The sequence below is a fragment of the Gobio gobio genome (genome assembly GCF_949357685.1).
Source record: "Gobio gobio genome assembly, chromosome: 7".
In the NCBI taxonomy this organism is placed as follows: domain Eukaryota; kingdom Metazoa; phylum Chordata; class Actinopteri; order Cypriniformes; family Gobionidae; genus Gobio; species Gobio gobio.
Genome location: NC_137103.1, coordinates 57,036,184 through 57,049,731, shown reverse-complemented (window position 1 = coordinate 57,049,731; position 13,548 = coordinate 57,036,184). Strand labels below are relative to the sequence as shown.

Genomic DNA, 13,548 nt, shown 5'->3' with positions numbered 1-13,548 from the left:
CGCGAAGGTGGACGCTTGAACATTGAGTTTACTCGCTTCGTTCGCGCGAAGGTGGACGCTTGAACATTTTGAGTTTACTCGCTTCTTTCGCGCGAAGGTGGACGCTTGAACATTTCGAGTTTACTCGCTTCTTTCGCACGAAGGTGGACGCTTGAACATTGAGTTTACTCGCTTCGTTCGCGCGAAGGTGGACGCTTGAACATTTCGAGTTTACTCGCTTCTTTCGCACGAAGGTGGACGCTTGAACATTTCGAGTTTACTCGCTTCTTTCGCACGAAGGTGGACGCTTGAACATTGAGTTTACTCGCTTCGTTCGCGCGAAGGTGGACGCTTGAACATTGAGTTTACTCGCTTCGTTCGCGCGAAGGTGGACGCTTGAACATTGAGTTTACTCGCTTCGTTCGCGCGAAGGCGGACGCTTGAACATTTTGAGTTTACTCGCTTCTTTCGCGCGAAGGTGGACGCTTGAACATTTCGAGTTTACTCGCTTCTTTCGCACGAAGGTGGACGCTTGAACATTGAGTTTACTCGCTTCTTTCGCACGAAGGTGGACGCTTGAACATTGAGTTTACTCGCTTCGTTCGCGCGAAGGCGGACGCTTGAACATTTTGAGTTTACTCGCTTCGTTCGCGCGAAGGTGGACGCTTGAACATTTCGAGTTTACTCGCTTCGTTCGCGCGAAGGTGGACGCTTGAACATTTCGAGTTTACTTGCTTCTTTCGCGCGAAGGTGGACGCTTGAACATTTCGAGTTTACTCGCTTCTTTCGCACGAAGGTGGACGCTTGAACATTTCGAGTATACTCGCTTCGTTCGCGCGAAGGTGGCCGCTTGAACATTTCGAGTATACTCGCTTCGTTCGCGCGAAGGTGGACGCTTGAACATTTCGAGTTTACTCGCTTCTTTCGCGCGAAGGTGGACGCTTGAACATTTCGAGTATACTCGCTTCGTTCGCGCGAAGGTGGACGCTTGAACATTTCGAGTATACTCGCTTCGTTCGCGCGAAGGTGGACGCTTGAACATTTCGAGTATACTCGCTTCGTTGGCGCGAAGGTGGACGCTTGAACATTTCGTGTTTACTCGCTTCGTTCGCGCGAAGGTGGACGCTTGAACATTTTGAGTTTACTCGCTTCGTTCGCGCGAAGGTGGACGCTTGAACATTTCGAGTTTACTCGCTTCGTTCGAGCGAAGGTGGACACTTGAACATTTTGAGTTTACTCGCTTCGTTCGCGCGAAGGTGGACGCTTGAACATTTCGAGTTTACTCGCTTCGTTCGAGCGAAGGTGGACACTTGAACATTTTGAGTTTACTCGTTTCGTTCGCGCGAACGTGGACGCTTGAACATTTTGAGTTTACTCGCTTCGTTGGCGCAAAGGTGGACGCTTGAACATTTCGAGTTTACTCGCTTCGTTCGCACGAAGGTGGACGCTTGAACATTACGAGCTTACTCGCTTTGTTGGCGCGAAGGTTGACGCTTGAACATTTCGAGTTTACTCGCTTTGTTGGCGCAAAGGTTGACGCTTGAACATTGAGTTTACTCGCTTCATTCGCTTGAAGGTGGACGCTTGAACATTTCGAGTTTACTCGCTTCGTTCGCGCGAACGTGGACGCTTGAACATTTCGAGTTTACTCGCTTCTTTCGCACGAAGGTGGACGCTTGAACATTGAGTTTACTCGCTTCGTTCGCGCGAAGGTGGACGCTTGAACATTGAGTTTACTCGCTTCGTTCGCGCGAAGGTGGACGCTTGAAGATTTTGAGTTTACTCGCTTCGTTCGCGCGAAGGTGGACGCTTGAAGATTTTGAGTTTACTCGCTTCGTTCGCGCGAAGGTGGACGCTTGAACATTGAGTTTACTCGCTTCGTTCGCGCGAAGGTGGACGCTTGAAGATTTTGAGTTTACTCGCTTCGTTCGCGCGAAGGTGGACGCTTGAACATTTCGAGTTTACTCGCTTCTTTCGCGCGAAGGTGGACGCTTGAACATTTCGAGTTTACTCGCTTCTTTCGCGCAAAGGTGGACGCTTGAACATTGAGTTTACTCGCTTCGTTCGCGTGAAGGTGGACGCTTGAACATTTTGAGTTTACTCGCTTCGTTGGCGTAAAGGTGGACGCTTGAACATTACGAGTTTACTCGCTTTGTTGGCGCGAAGGTTGACGCTTGAACATTTTGAGTTTACTCGCTTCGTTGGCACAAAGGTGGACGCTTGAACATTACGAGTTTACTCGCTTTGTTGGCGCGAAGGTTGACGCTTGAACATTTCGAGTTTACTCGCTTTGTTGGCGCGAAGGTGGACGCTTGAACATTGAGTTTACTCGCTTCGTTCGCGTGAAGGTGGACGCTTGAACATTTCGAGTTTACTCGCTTCGTTCGCGCGAACGTGGACGCTTGAACATTTCGAGTTTACTCGCTCTGTTGCCGCGAAGGTGGACGCTTGAACATTTCGCGTTTACTCGCTTCATTCGCGCGAAGGTGGACGCTTGAACACTTTGAGTTTACTCGCTTCGTTCGCGCGAAGGTGGACGCTTGAACATTGAGTTTACTCGCTTCGTTCGCGCGAAGGTGGACGCTTGAAGATTTTGAGTTTACTCGCTTCGTTCGCGCGAAGGTGGACGCTTGAACATTTCGAGTTTACTCGCTTCTTTCGCGCGAAGGTGGACGCTTGAACATTTCGAGTTTACTCGCTTCTTTCGCGCGAAGGTGGACGCTTGAACATTTCGAGTTTAATCGATTCGTTCGTGCGAAGGTGGACGCTTAAACATTTCGAGTTTACTCGCTTCGTCCTCGCGAAGGTGGCCGCTTGAACATTTCGAGTTTACTCGCTCCGTTCGCGCGAAGGTGGATGCTTGAACATTTTGCGTTTACTCGCTTCGTTCGCGCGAAGGTGGACGCTTGAACATTTCGAGTATACTCGCTTCGTTCGCGCGAAGGTGGACGCTTGAACATTTTGAGTTTACTCGCTTCTTTCGCGCGAAGGTGGACGCTTGAACATTTCGAATTTACTCGCTTCTTTCGCGCGAAAGTGGACGCTTGAACATTTTGAGTTTACTCGCTTCGTTCGCGCGAAGGTGGACGCTTGAACATTTTGAGTTTACTCGCTTCGTTCGCGCGAAGGTGGACGCTTGAACATTTTGAGTTTACTCGCTTCTTTCGCGCGAAGGTGGACGCTTGAACATTTCGAGTTTACTCGCTTCGTTCACGCGAAGGTGGACGCTTGAACATTTTGAGTTTACTCGCTTCGTCCTCGCGAAGGTGGCCACTTGAACATTATGAGTTTACTCGCTCCGTTCACGCGAAGGTGGACGCTTGAACATTTTGCGTTTACTCGCTTCGTTCGCGCGAAGGTGGACGCTTGAACATTTCGAGTTTACTCGCTTCGTTGGCGCAAAGGTGGACGCTTGAACATTTCGAGTTTACTCGTTTCGTTCGCGCGAAGGTGGACGCTTGAACATTTCGAGTTTACTCGCTTTGTTGGCACGAAGGTTGACGCTTGAACATTGAGTTTACTCGCTTCATTCGCGCGAAGGTGGACGCTTGAACATTTTGAGTTTACTCGCTTCGTTCGCGCGAAGGTGGACGCTTGAACATTTTGAGTTTACTCGCTTCGTTCGCGTGAAGGTGGACGCTTGAACATTTCGAGTTTACTCGCTTCGTTCGCGCGAACGTGGACGCTTGAACATTTCGTGTTTACTCGCTTTGTTGGCGCGAAGGTGGACGCTTGAACATTTCGAGTTTACTCGCTTTGTTGGCGCGAAGGTGGACGCTTGAACATTTCGAGTTTACTCGCTTCTTTCGCGCGAAGGTGGACGCTTGAACATTTCGAGTTTACTCACTTTGTTGGCGCGAAGGTGGACGCTTGAACATTTCGAGTTTACTCGCTTCTTTCGCGCGAAGGTGGACGCTTGAACATTTCGAGTTTACTCGCTTCGTTCGCGGAAAGGTGGACGCTTGAACATTTCGAGTTTACTCGCTTCGTTCGCGCGAAGGTGGACGCTTGAACATTTCGAGTTTACTCGCTTCATTCGCGCGAAGGTGGACGCTTGAACATTTCGAGTTTACTCGCTTCATTCGCGCGTGAAATTCGCACGAATCACATGTGACATTCACGGCACAACAGACGCGAATTCGCGCCATAGAGACAGAGCGACACGCGTCATAATCTGAAGGCCACGCCCACCGGGGGGGAAAACAACCGAACGCTCTCCATTGACTTTGCATTGTGTGAAGCGCCTCCTTGTCATTTCGGACTTATAACAAAAAACAGAACAATGTATAAAAGCTGATATGCGACAAATTGTACAGCAAACAAGCTAAAAAACACAACCAAAAACCCAGACGTTTTTATAAGCTAATGATCCAAAAAACGAGCGTTTAAGGACAAAAAAGTGGATGCAGGCCATTGAGACACGTTATATTACACTGAGAACTACACACACTACAGGGAACGTCATCAGAGACAGGAAATATCATATATAAAACTGACATTTGGATATTTGACTTAACAGTGACAGAATATTTACTGCACACACACACACACACACTGAGTGTCAGGATCCCCAAATGTCCCCATTCTTCAGCTGAAGCGTCACGCTTTACTGCCTTTATCCACTTTTATCTTCTTAAACTCTTGTTTTTTTGGGTCGACAGCTTATAAAAACTTATTTCTGTGTTTTTTAGCTTGTTTGCTGTACACTTTGTCACATATCAGCTTTTAGACATTGTTCTGTTTTTTGTTATAAGTCCGAGATGACAAGAATGCAGCTTCACGCAAAGCAAAGTCAATGGAGAGCGTTGGATTGTTTTCCCCCCGGTGTGGGCGTGGCCTAAATACGCTCTGTCTCTATGGGCGGAGCTTCTGCCAGCGGCTCGTCTCGTTGAGAAATGGCTGACATGGGCTGTGTTTACACGTCTTTTTTTTGTTAAAATCTACTGTTAATGTGTGACAAAACGTAGTTTTAAGACTTTTTCAGTCGATAATGTAGTTGTTTAAAGCTCAAATCTGTGGTTTATTTATATAAAGAGTGTCTATTTGAACATGTGATGTGGTGTGTGTGTGTGTGTGTGTGTGTGAGCTCCAGTGGATCAGCGGCGCTCATTAACCCGGTGAGATCAGCCTTTCCTCAGCCAGTTCTTCTGCCGCTGGCTCTGATGTCTCTGTGGCGGCTCCAGATATAATTCGTCTTGTAACGGCCGATCTTTGCTCTCATGGATCTATAATTTGTTCCTTGGCAAATCGTTTAGGCTGAAGGCAAAGAGAAGTTTCATTACTTTATATTTTTAGGCTATAACTGTACGTTGCAGTTGTACCGTTAGCCTACTAGCACTGACTTTGAATGTTTGACTGAATTGTTTGCTTTATTTCATGTATAGCTTGTTATACATTACTTATACTTTTGTATTATTGATCAAACATAAACTTGTATCTAACAAAAAGAGACTGTGTTGTGTTTAATGTCATTTAATGTTATCACAGTGATAATCATATTGTCTGAACCAGATATTAATATACAGATTTTCTCCTCATTGTTGTCACTACTAGAGCAAGCTCCTGATTGGTTAACGCAGCGCGAAATATCCGCCAAAGTTCAGATTTTTCAACTTGCGCGAATCGCGCGTTCAAAACGCTCAATTCGCGTCCTTCGCGCCGCCTCAATCGCGCGAATCTCGCCGCCTCAATCACGCGAATCTCGCCGCCTCAATCGCGCGAATCTCGCCGCCTCAATCGCGCGAATCTCGCTGCAGAATGCCATTTCACGTCTCTGCATTGACTTAACATGTAAATCACTCGCGCAAATCGCGTCCGGTGTGAACGCACCGCGAGAGCTCAAGGCAGGTGAACTCACCAGAATGAAAGGGAAACTGCTGCTTGGCTTCACCGGTGTGTGCGTCCCAGATGATTGTCGTCTGCAGAACGAGAATAAGTGAACGAATGATTACAGGGAAAGGCCAGGAGATGATTCTCCCACTCCTGATCATCAGGACTTTATGGCTGGGAATATTCAGAGGCTACTATAGTCTAATATTTAGTTATTTTATTATTTTATATATTTTAATATACAATCATTATTATATTTACTTTATTAAATGCATTTTTTTTTCTTTTAATGTGTTTTTGTTATTTTAATCTAATTTATTAGAATAATTTTTACACTTAATTTCATCTATTTTTAATTTATTAAAATTAATATTTATTTATTTTAATCTAATTTACTGAAATATTTGTGTTTTATTTTTAAATCTATTTTAATAATCTTTATTTTGATCTAATTTAATATATTACATCTAAGTTTTATTTATTGTAATCTAATATTTATTTATTTTCTGTTTATTTATTTTAATGTAATTTATTTGAATCATTTTTACACTTAATTTCATCTATTTTTAATTTATTAAAATCTAATATTTATTTATTTTAATGTAATTTAATGGAATATTTGTGATTTATTTTTAAATCTATTTTAATTTTTTTTATTTTAATCTAATTTAATATATTTCATCTACGTTTTATTTATTGTAATCTAATATTTATTTATTTTCTGTTTATTTATTTTAATGTAATTTATTAGAATACTTTTTACATTAATTTTTATTTTAATGTAATTTATTTTAATCATAATAATTTCATATTTTTAATCTTTTTTTAATGTATTGAAATCTAATATTTTTTATACTTATTTTAATCTAATTTTAATATACTTAAATCTATTACATCTATTTTTTATTTATTGCAATCAAATATTTATTTATTTTGTATTTATTTATTTTACTGTAATTTATTTTAATCATTTTTACACTTATTTTAGTCTAATTTAATCTCATTTTTATTCATTGTAATCTTATATAGTTTTTATTTTATTCTATTCCTTGTTTATTTATTTTAATCTAATGTATTCATTTTATCTTTGTTTATCAATGTATTGGAATCATTTTTACATTTATTCATACATTACACAATGTGTTTATTTGATATTTTAATCTATTTATTTTAGTCATTTTTACAATTGTTTTAATCTAATATATTTAATATATTTTAAATGTATTAAAATCTAATATATATATGTATGTATGTATGTGTATATATATATATATAATTCTTTTTTTATATAATTTTTTTATTTATTTTAATGATTTTAAATGTATTTTAATCAAATGTAATATATTTTATCTCATTTTATTTATTGCAATCTAATATTTATTTATTTAAATCTAATTTACTGGAATATTTTTTTTTCAATCTTTTATAAATCTTACATTAATTTTATATTATATATATATATATATAAACATAATATATACATACATACATACATACATATATACATATTTTTTTGTATCCAATTTATTATAATAATTTTTACACTTATTTTAATCTAATTTAATATATTGAATCTATTTTTAATTGATTAAAATCTTGTATTTATTTAATCTTTGTTTATCTAATTAGTATTGGAATAATTTTTACATGCATTTTATTATATTTTAATAAAAATAAAAATTATTACTTAATTTCAAATGTATTTGAACCTAATTTATTACAAACACAAGCATATTTTTTGTTCATTTATTATTTTAATCTTATTTATTTGTACTTTATTACATTTTTTTTATACTTTTCCTAACTTTCCCAAACGAAAATGTGCTGCAGATGCTGAAATTATAATGCTTGTAATGTAAATCAATGCATATACATATGAATATCTGGCAATAATATGTCCAACAGAAGGACTGGACAGTTAGAGCTGGGTTTGATTCTATTCAAGTATAGACTTTGGAAGCAGTAAAGGCAGATGTAATAATAACAGCAGAGCCTGACCTTATCCACTCCAGCGCTCAGAATGCTGTTGCCCTTCCTGTTCCACTTCAGGGCAAAGATGGGTCCTTTGTGCTGCCCGAGGGTGCTGCTCAGATTGCCTGTCAGAAACACCAGCGCCGGCATGAAGACCCGCTTCCTTCAGTTTGATCCCAGAGTTGGGAAAAGCAGCTGACTTACCGTCTTTCGTCCATATTCGTGCAAATCCGTCATAAGATCCGGTGGCCAAGAGAGTGCCATCGCTCTACAGACAAACACAGAGGAAACATTCATCATCAGCACAGGGTCAAAGGTCAGCCAATGAGAGTCGAGACTGATGGAGATCAGGAGCTCTGACACTGGGAGAGAACTGGGCCCAGTTTATCCTCATGTGAGAGTAACTCACGTTCCAGTCCAGCGAGGTGACGTCCTTGTTGCTGGGCACGTCCTGTCCTCCCTCGCGGATGCAGTGCCGCAGCACCAGCTGGGTGGAGGAGCTGCTGCTGTTCTCAATCAGGTTCCATATGCGAGCGGTCGAGTCGCCGGAGCTGCGCAACAACAACAATACTGTAAACTTAGGGCAAGACACCACTGGGGAGTAGAGTCAACTCCTCCCCCAACTCCTCCCTCAACCCCTCCCTCAACTCCTCCTCTCTCCCAACCCCTCCCTCAACTCCTCCCCCAACTCCTCCTCTCTCCCAACCCCTCCCTCAACTCCTCTCTCAACTCCTCCCTCAACTCCTCCTCTCTCCCAACCCCTCCCTCAACTCCTCCTCTCTCCCAACCCCTCCCTCAACTCCTCCTCTCTCCCAACCCCTCCTCTCTCCCAACCCCTCCCTCAACTCCTCCCTCAACTCCTCCTCTCTCCCAACCCCTCCCTCAACCCCTCCTCTCTCCCAACCCCTCCTCAACTCCTCCCCCAAACTCCTCCTCTCTCCCAACTCCTCCCTCAACTCCTCCTCTCTCCCAACCCCTCCCTCAACCCTCCCTCAACTCCTCCTCTCTCCCAACCCCTCCCTCAACTCCTCCCTCAACTCCTCCTCTCTCCCAACCCCTCCCTCAACTCCTCCTCTCTCCCAACCCCTCCCTCAACTCTCCCCCAACTCCTCCTCTCTCCCAACTCCTCCCTCAACTCCTCCTCTCTCCCAACTCCTCCCTCAACTCCTCCTCTCTCCCAACCCCTCCCTCAACCCCTCCCTCAACTCCTCCTCTCTCCCAACTCCTCCCTCAACTCCTCCTCTCTCCAACCCCTCCCTCCAACCCCTCCCTCAACTCCTCCTCTCTCCCAACTCCTCCCTCAACTCCTCCTCTCCCAACCCCTCCCTCAACTCCTCCCTCAACTCCTCCCCTATCCCAACCCCTCCCTCAACTCCTCCCCTATCCCAACCCCTCCCTCAACTCCTCCCTCAACCCAACCCCTCAACTCCTCCCTCAACCCCTCCCTCAACTCCTCCCTCAACCCAACCCCTCCCTCAACTCCTCCCTCAACCCCTCCCTCAACTCCTCCCCTCTCCCAACTCCTCCCTCAACTCCTCCTCTCTCCCAACCCCTCCCTCAACTCCTCCCTCAACCCCTCTCCCAACTCCTCCCTCAACTCCTCCCCTATCCCAACCCCTCCCTCAACTCCTCCTCTCTCCCAACTCCTCCCTCAACTCCTCCTCTCTCCCAACCCCTCCCTCAACTCCTCCTCTCTCCCAACCCCTCCCTCAACCCCTCCCTCAACTCCTCACTCCCAACCCCTCCCTCAACTCCTCCTCTCTCCCAACTCCTCCCTCAACTCCTCCCTCAACTCCACCTCTCTCCCAACCCCTCCCTCAACCCCCCTCCCCACCCTCCCAACCCTCCCCAACTCCTCCTCTCTCCCAACTCCTCCCTCAACTCCTCCTCTCTCCAACCCCTCCCTCAACTCCTCCTCTCTCCCAACTCCTCCCTCAACTCCTCCTCTCTCCCAACTCCTCCCTCAACTCCTCCTCTCTCCCAACCCCCTCCCTCAACCCCTCCCTCAACTCCTCCTCTCTCCCAACTCCTCCCTCAACTCCTCCTCTCTCCCAACTCCTCCCTCAACTCCTCCTCTCTCCAACCCCTCCCTCAACCCCTCCCTCAACTCCTCCTCTCTCCCAACTCCTCCCTCAACTCCTCCTCTCCCAACCCCTCCCTCAACTCCTCCCTCAACTCCTCCCCTATCCCAACCCCTCCCTCAACTCCTCCCCTATCCCAACCCCTCCCTCAACTCCTCCCTCAACCCAACCCCTCCCTCAACTCCTCCCACACCCCTCCCTCAACACCTCCCTCAACCCAACCCCTCCCTCACTCCTCCCTCAACCCCACCCTCAACTCCTCCCCTCTCCCAACTCCTCCCTCAACTCCTCCTCTCACCCAACCCCTCCACAACTCCTCCCTCAACCCCTCTCCCAACTCCTCCCTCAACACCTCCCTCAACTCCTCCCTCAACTCCTCCTCTCTCCCAACCCCTCCCTCAACCCCTCCCTCAACTCCTCCCCCAACTCCTCCTCTCTCCCAACTCCTCCCTCAACTCCTCCTCTCACCCAACCCCTCCCACAACTCCTCCTCTCACCCAACCCTCCCTCAACTCCTCCTCTCTCCCAACTCCTCCCTCAACTCCTCCTCTCTCCCAACCCCTCCCTCACCCCACCCTCAACACCCCCTCTCCCAACACCTCCCTCAACTCCTCCTCTCTCCCAACTCCACCCTCAACTCCTCCTCTCACCCAACCCCTCCCTCAACCCCTCCCTCAACACCTCCTCTCTCCCAACTCCTCCCTCAACTCCTCCTCACCCAACCCCTCCCTCAACCCTCCCTCAACTCCTCCCCAACTCCTCCCCAATCCCAACCCCTCCCTCAACTCCTCCCCTATCCCAACCCCTCCCTCAACTCCTCCCTCAACCCAACCCCTCCCTCAACTCCTCCCTCAACTCCTCCTCTCACCCAACCCCTCCCTCAACCCCTCCCTCAACCCCTCCCCCAACTCCTCCTCTCTCCCAACTCCTCCCTCAACTCCTCCCTCAACTCCTCCCCCAACTCCTCCTCTCTCCCAACTCCTCCCTCAACTCCTCCTCTCTCCCAACCCCTCCCTCAACTCCTCCTCTCTCCCAACTCCTCCCTCAACTCCTCCTCTCTCCCAACCCCTCCCTCAACTCCTCCCTCAACTCCTCCTCTCTCCCAACCCCTCCCTCAACTCCTCCTCTCTCCCAACCCCTCCCTCAACTCCTCCCTCAACTCCTCCCCTCTCCCAACTCCTCCCTCAACTCCTCCCTCAACCCCTCTCCCAACTCCTCCCTCAACTCCTCCTCTCCCAACCCCTCCCTCAACTCCTCCTCTCTCCCAACCCCTCCCTCAACTCCTCCCTCAACTCCTCCTCTCTCCCAACCCCTCCCTCAACTCCTCCTCTCTCCCAACCCCTCCCTCAACTCCTCCTCTCTCCCAACCCCTCCCTCAACCCCTCCCTCAACTCCTCCTCTCTCCCAACCCCTCCCTCAACTCCTCCTCTCTCCCAACCCCTCCCTCAACTCCTCCCTCAACTCCTCCTCTCTCCCAACCCCTCCCTCAACTCCTCCTCTCTCCCAACCCCTCCCTCAACTCCTCCTCTCTCCCAACCCCTCTCCCAACTCCTCCCTCAACTCCTCCTCTCCCAACCCCTCTCCCAACTCCTCCCTCAACTCCTCCTCTCCCAACCCCTCCCTCAACTCCTCCTCTCCCAACCCCTCTCCCAACTCCTCCCCTATCCCAACCCCTCCCTCAACTCCTCCCTCAACCCCTCTCCCAACCCCTCCCTCAACTCCTCCCCTCTCCCAACTCCTCCCTCAACTCCTCCCTCAACCCCTCTCCCAACTCCTCCCTCAACTCCTCCCTCAACCCCTCTCCCAACTCCTCCCTCAACTCCTCCCCTATCCCAACCCCTCCCTCAACCCCTCTCCCAACCCCTCCCTCAACTCCTCCCCTCTCCCAACTCCTCCCTCAACTCCTCCTCTCTTCCAACCCCTCCCTCAACCCCTCTCCCAACTCCTCCCTCAACTCCTCCCCTATCCCAACCCCTCCCTCAACTCCTCCCTCAACCCCTCTCCCAACCCCTCCCTCAACTCCCCTATCCCAACCCCTCCCTCAACTCCTCCCCTATCCCAACCCCTCCCTCAACCCCTCTCCCAACTCCTCCCTCAACTCCTCCCCTATCCCAACCCCTCCCTCCTCTCTCCCAACCCCTCCCTCAACTCCTCCTCTCTCCCAACCCCTCCCTCAACTCCTCCTCTCTCCCAACCCCTCTCCCAACTCCTCCCTCAACTCCTCCCCTATCCCAACCCCTCCCTCAACTCCTCCCTCAACCCCTCTCCCAACTCCTCCCTCAACTCCTCCTCTCCCAACCCCTCCCTCAACTCCTCCCTCAACCCCTCTCCCAACTCCTCCCTCAACTCCTCCCCTATCCCAACCCCTCCCTCAACTCCTCCCTCAACCCCTCTCCCAACCCCTCCCTCAACTCCTCCCCTCTCCCAACTCCTCCCTCAACTCCTCCTCTCTTCCAACCCCTCCCTCAACTCCTCCCTCAACCCCTCTCCCAACTCCTCCCTCAACTCCTCCCCTATCCCAACCCCTCCCTCAACTCCTCCCTCAACCCCTCTCCCAACCCCTCCCTCAACTCCCCTATCCCAACCCCTCCCTCAACTCCTCCCCTATCCCAACCCCTCCCTCAACCCCTCTCCCAACTCCTCCCCTATCCCAACCCCTCCCTCAACTCCTCCCTCAACCCCTCTCCCAACTCCTCCCTCAACTCCTCCCCTATCCCAACCCCTCCCCCAACCCCTCCCTCAACTCCTCCCCTATCCCAACTCCTCCCTCAACTCCTCCCTCAACCCCTCTCCCAACCCCTCCCTCAACTCCTCCCCTCTACCAACTCCTCCCTCAACTCCTCCCCTCTACCAACTCCTCCCTCAACTCCTCCTCTCTCCCAACTCCTCCCTCAACTCCTCCCCTCTACCAACCCCTCCCTCAACTCCTCCCCTCTACCAACTCCTCCCCATCTCGACTCCACCCCCATCTCAACCCCTCCTCCCTTCAGATCTTAACCTCTGCCCCCTTGAGCTCCAGATGGACTCACCCTGAGGCCAAGAGGTCAGTGACGGGGTTCCAGGCACAGATGAAGACCTCTGACTCGTGACCCCGCAGAACCGTGGCTCTACTGGCGGGAATCTGGACCCGGGAATCTGGACCTCTCCATCCACCTCCATGGCCTCCACATGATTATCTGGAGAGAGAAAGAACAGACAGTAAAGCGAAGGCCAGCTCCGGCTCTGCTGGGATTGGCTGAATGTGGACTCACTGAGGGCGTGGGTGCCGTTCTCCTCCCCATTGAGCCCGGCGGGTTCTCCGTTCTTCGTGGCGTGGGATTGGGCGGCGGGCGAGTGGGCGGAGCCAGCCTGATACTGCCTGTCTCTGAAGGCCTGCTTCCTGGTGTGAACCGCGTCGGGCATCACGGCATCAATGAGCGACAGACACTCGATCGGCCGGCCATCAAACACGGTGCCATCCTAAACATTCACCAACACTACAGTCAACAGCCGCAGCAATAACACCTCCATCCTAAACATTCACCAACACTACAGTCAACAGCTGCAGCAATAACACCTCCATCCTAAACATTCACCAACACTACAGTCAACAGCTGCAGCAATAACACCTCCATCCTAAACATTCACCAACACTACAGTCAACAGCCGCAGCAATAACACCTCCATCCTAAACATTCACCAACACTAC

The 13,548-nt window shown here is 48.6% G+C and overlaps 1 protein-coding gene across 1 annotated transcript in view; it reads right to left on the bottom strand.

Moving 5' to 3' along the window:
• tbl1x (transducin beta like 1 X-linked) overlaps window positions 1–13,548 on the bottom strand; it is a 39,878-nt gene that overhangs the window by 10,463 nt on the left and 15,867 nt on the right. The window contains 7 exon segments of the mRNA XM_079822535.1: window positions 5,837–5,897; window positions 7,807–7,904; window positions 7,984–8,047; window positions 8,189–8,330; window positions 12,890–12,987; window positions 12,990–13,036; window positions 13,112–13,319. Coding sequence (XP_079678661.1) covers window positions 5,837–5,897; window positions 7,807–7,904; window positions 7,984–8,047; window positions 8,189–8,330; window positions 12,890–12,987; window positions 12,990–13,036; window positions 13,112–13,319 — 718 coding nt within the window.